General features: G+C 41.4%; 1 protein-coding gene across 5 annotated transcripts in view; it reads right to left on the bottom strand.

Moving 5' to 3' along the window:
- Nucleotides 1-3,641, bottom strand: part of SCN3B (sodium voltage-gated channel beta subunit 3) — a 27,810-nt gene continuing 24,169 nt past the window's right edge. For 4 of the 5 annotated variants that reach the window (XM_019628312.1, XM_019628315.1, XM_019628316.1 and 1 more), the window contains one exon: nucleotides 1-2,313. In XM_019628312.1, the coding sequence (XP_019483857.1) occupies nucleotides 2,250-2,313 (64 nt within the window). In that variant the 3' untranslated portion in view covers nucleotides 1-2,249. The remainder of the gene's footprint in view (nucleotides 2,314-3,641) is intronic. The other variant, XM_019628313.1, reaches the window with a different exon arrangement.

Genomic DNA, 3,641 nt, shown 5'->3' with positions numbered 1-3,641 from the left:
TTCCCCTTCCCAATTCCCCCAATAAAATCTTAAAAAAAAAAAAGTTAGATGCAATGCCTATTGGAACCAAAAGGAAAGTGGAATGGAAGTAAGTAGCTCTCTTCTGCTACAAGCTCTGTCATCAACCAGCCAAGAGACTGGAAAAACTTCTTAATTATTCAGGCCTATTTTCCTAACTATAAAGTAAGAAAAATCTATATTCTGCCCCAAATTTTGGAGGGATTATGTGGGAAATTACCAATGAAAAGGGCCTTGAATTTATTGAAATTATTTTCTTTAATAAAATCGGACTCTTGAATACGTGAATAAGGACTTGTTTCGAGTACTTAACCAAGGATGGGAGAAATGAAAAAATGAGCTTTTCAGGTGAGGCCCAAAGCCAACAGAGTATGATCTTTCCCCATAAATTCCCCAAGATCTGAGGGACATCTCGTTCATCAAATCTCAGTCACTTTCATCTCAAAATCTGTAAAGCACCTTCCTCACTTCTCATCACTGAAGGACATCAAACTTGGACCAATCACTCAATTAAAATGAAACATGAGATTTTGACTAAGATTTTTCCAGTGTTCATCGGCTCTCTGAAAATCTAGAAGAAAACTCCAGACATTGTGGGTTCACAGGTGAAATATTTGGAAGCCACCTAGCCCTTCCCTCCCCTATCACTTCACACATTTCCTCATCCATCTCAGACAAATGAGCATGTTTCTTAAATGTCATTCCCAGATGCATTCTTCTGGAGGATGTTTCAGATTCACAAATCCTTTCACTAAGGAAGTTCTTCAAGTCTACTTCATGTCTTTCTCTGCCTTTCCAGCCAATTTCTCATTATCAGAATCAATCAGAGTTAACCTCAGCCAGGCAATCCACCCCGATGTGTGCTTGTGAAGGAGGCATGGCCACAGCCAATCTCAATGTCAAAGTTTTCAAAAACTAAATTATCCATCTTGGGACGTTTAACCTAGGCAGCACCTAAGGCTTATATCTGCTCCAGTTTATCCCCTGAAGTCAGTTGAGACTTGTCTGAATTTCGGTTGCCTCCTGTAACATAGTAATAATACTGATCCACAAAAATTTTGAGAGGAAGAACAGGAATTGCAGTTCCAGTGCCTGCAGGAAAACAACTGTCTTGAGTGGTGTGTTCACTTGGGGATAGGGGGTGGGGTGGCAGGGACATAAATACCTTACCCCAGTAGGATCATGAACATGTATGACTTTTAAGAGCCACTTAAATTGTTCAGTCCTTCCCAAGTCTGCTGTGCTTGGCTTCTTAAAGGACTGAGACTAATCTAGGCCTTAGAGTCCTAACAGGATCTAGCTCCAGAGAACATTTTAGTCCATGCTGAATGAACTTTTATTACTAGAGAACCTAGAAAAGCATGCTTTGCTCTAATGCTCTAGTCAAGTGGGCCAAGAACTTGGAAAAACTGACTTCAAAAAAATCCAACTTCACGGCACTCTTACTTTAACTCACACTAATCACTCCTGCTTCTTTCCATGAAGACATCCATCCACTTGCAGCAATGGAGAATGAGCCAGTTCCAGCTAGTAAGGAGCAGAGCGATGTGCCCATCCCCAGCACTTGTTCAAAGTCACTTGTAACACAGGAGAGAAGTCCAGTTGGCATGGGAGCTGCTTGCTTGAAAGCTAGGACAGGGTGAGATTGAATCTGTGTAGAAATGTTGGCTCCTCAGTACTGGCTAAGTCTTATGGTATGTAGAGGTCTGACGGAATCAGGAAGTCAGGTGAGGGGATGTATGATGAATAAATTGAAGAATGGATGCATGAAGGGAAGTGATGTGGCCTCTGAGGCACTCTCCTGATGCTGTTGACATCACTGAACTTGGGACATTGAGTCCCTCAGTGTTCAGGCCACCTACCAACGATAAAACAAACCACTAAGAATTTCCAGTCCAGCCAAAAACTCTGACCAAATCCATGATCCTTCAAAAGGAGGTGGGAGAATTACTATGCCTTTGTCACTATGGGTGTGGAGTTCAAGTTGCCCCAACACTCAAGCCAAAGCAAGTCACTTTCTGAAGGGCTTGACATCACACAGAGCTTTGTGACTTGGGACTTCAACTTAAAGAACTATCCTGAGGGTGGGAAATTAGGTAGGGCAGAAATTAATCCAGGGACTAAATTTAAAGTCACTTCGGTTGTGGGCGACAAAGTCACTTGTACAACCTGCCATCCTTACCCACCTTTCCCTCCCCCTTCCCTACACATCACCTCGAGTCACACCCCTTCTATTCCTCTACCGGCACCACAGAGTTCTCTTTGTTCTCTGATGGGATGGCAAGGTAGTCAGACCTGTAGGAGAGCAAACGGGGAAAGAGAATCAGTTCTTTCTCTTTCGTACCCAGAGGTGGAAACACAAGAAAAAAGAACAAGGGCAAAGAGCAAGGATGTCTACAGAACAACTCTGCATTTCCTTCCAGTTGTGTTTCCCAAGAGAAAGCTAGAACGGCCCTTTCAGGGGACTAGAATAATAGGGGTTGGGGCTTTGTTTGTCTGTTTGACTTCCACAAGCAGTCTTGTCCTCATTTATCCACATTCTTCTCAGGACTTAGTATTGTGAGATTAAAATGTTGGCTGAACTGTTAGGTATGAAATTATATTTTACAGTTTCTTTAATTTTTATTTCCCTGATTGCTTGTGAAGTTCAGCACCTTTTCATACGTTTATAGGCTATTTGGGTTTCTACTTCTGTAATTTGTTCATTTGCTTTGCTATTTTTTTCTTCTGAGATATTTGTCTTTTTCTCATTGATGTGTCTTGAAAATATCTTCTCCCAGTCAATTGTTAGTCTATAAACTTTATTGATGGATTCTTATAGTGAAAAAAAAGATTTTTATATATATATAGTATAATCACAATTATCATTTTTTCTTTTTGCTTTGTGCTTTTTGTATTTGAAGAAATCCTCTATATTCCAAGGTAATAAAGATATTTTTTTACATTCCCCTAATAGCATTTTCAAGTTCTGCATTTTATTCTGTCTTCAAATCCACTCACAATTTACTTTTGGTTAGTGTGAGAGATGGAAAATCTAATAAGCAATTGTCCCCACCCCACTTATTGGACAGTTCATTCCTCCTTCAATGACTATACTGCCATCTCTGTCAATACTGGTTTTTTATATACATATTAAAGTATTTGGGGCTCTCTGTTTTGTTCTGTTTATCTGTGTTGTATGCCTATGTCAGTATCACAAACTCTGAGAGTACTATAAGAAATTTTCAAATCTGATAGGAAAAGTCCTACCAGCCACCTCCCCCAAACTTACTGTTCTTTCTTTGAAATTGGCAAACTATGGTCCATGGGCTAAGAGATGTTGTTAGTTGTTTAAACAGTTGCAAGCAGGGCCGGCCTTGAATGTCACATTAGATGATTAACTTAATAGAGACTTATAGACCCTTTTATCTGAAAACTACAGGGCCAGCCGAGTGGCGCATTGGTTAAGAGCTGGCTTGGGACTCCAGAGAACCCTGGCTCAGATCCCACAAATGAGGGTCCGTGACACTGCCCTCTATAGCTCAACCTGGAGCTGGGCTGCTCTGAGTTGCAGTCGATGGCGTAGGCTGCAGCCCCTGCTGCAGTGGGTTGCCATGGGCTACCGTGTGTAGCCAGCAGCCAGC

Source organism: Hipposideros armiger, unplaced genomic scaffold, assembly GCF_001890085.2.
Source record: "Hipposideros armiger isolate ML-2016 unplaced genomic scaffold, ASM189008v1 scaffold_781, whole genome shotgun sequence".
In the NCBI taxonomy this organism is placed as follows: Eukaryota; Metazoa; Chordata; class Mammalia; order Chiroptera; family Hipposideridae; genus Hipposideros; species Hipposideros armiger.
The sequence above is the reverse complement of the archived record's forward strand: the minus strand, read 5'-3'. Positions and strand labels throughout refer to the sequence as shown.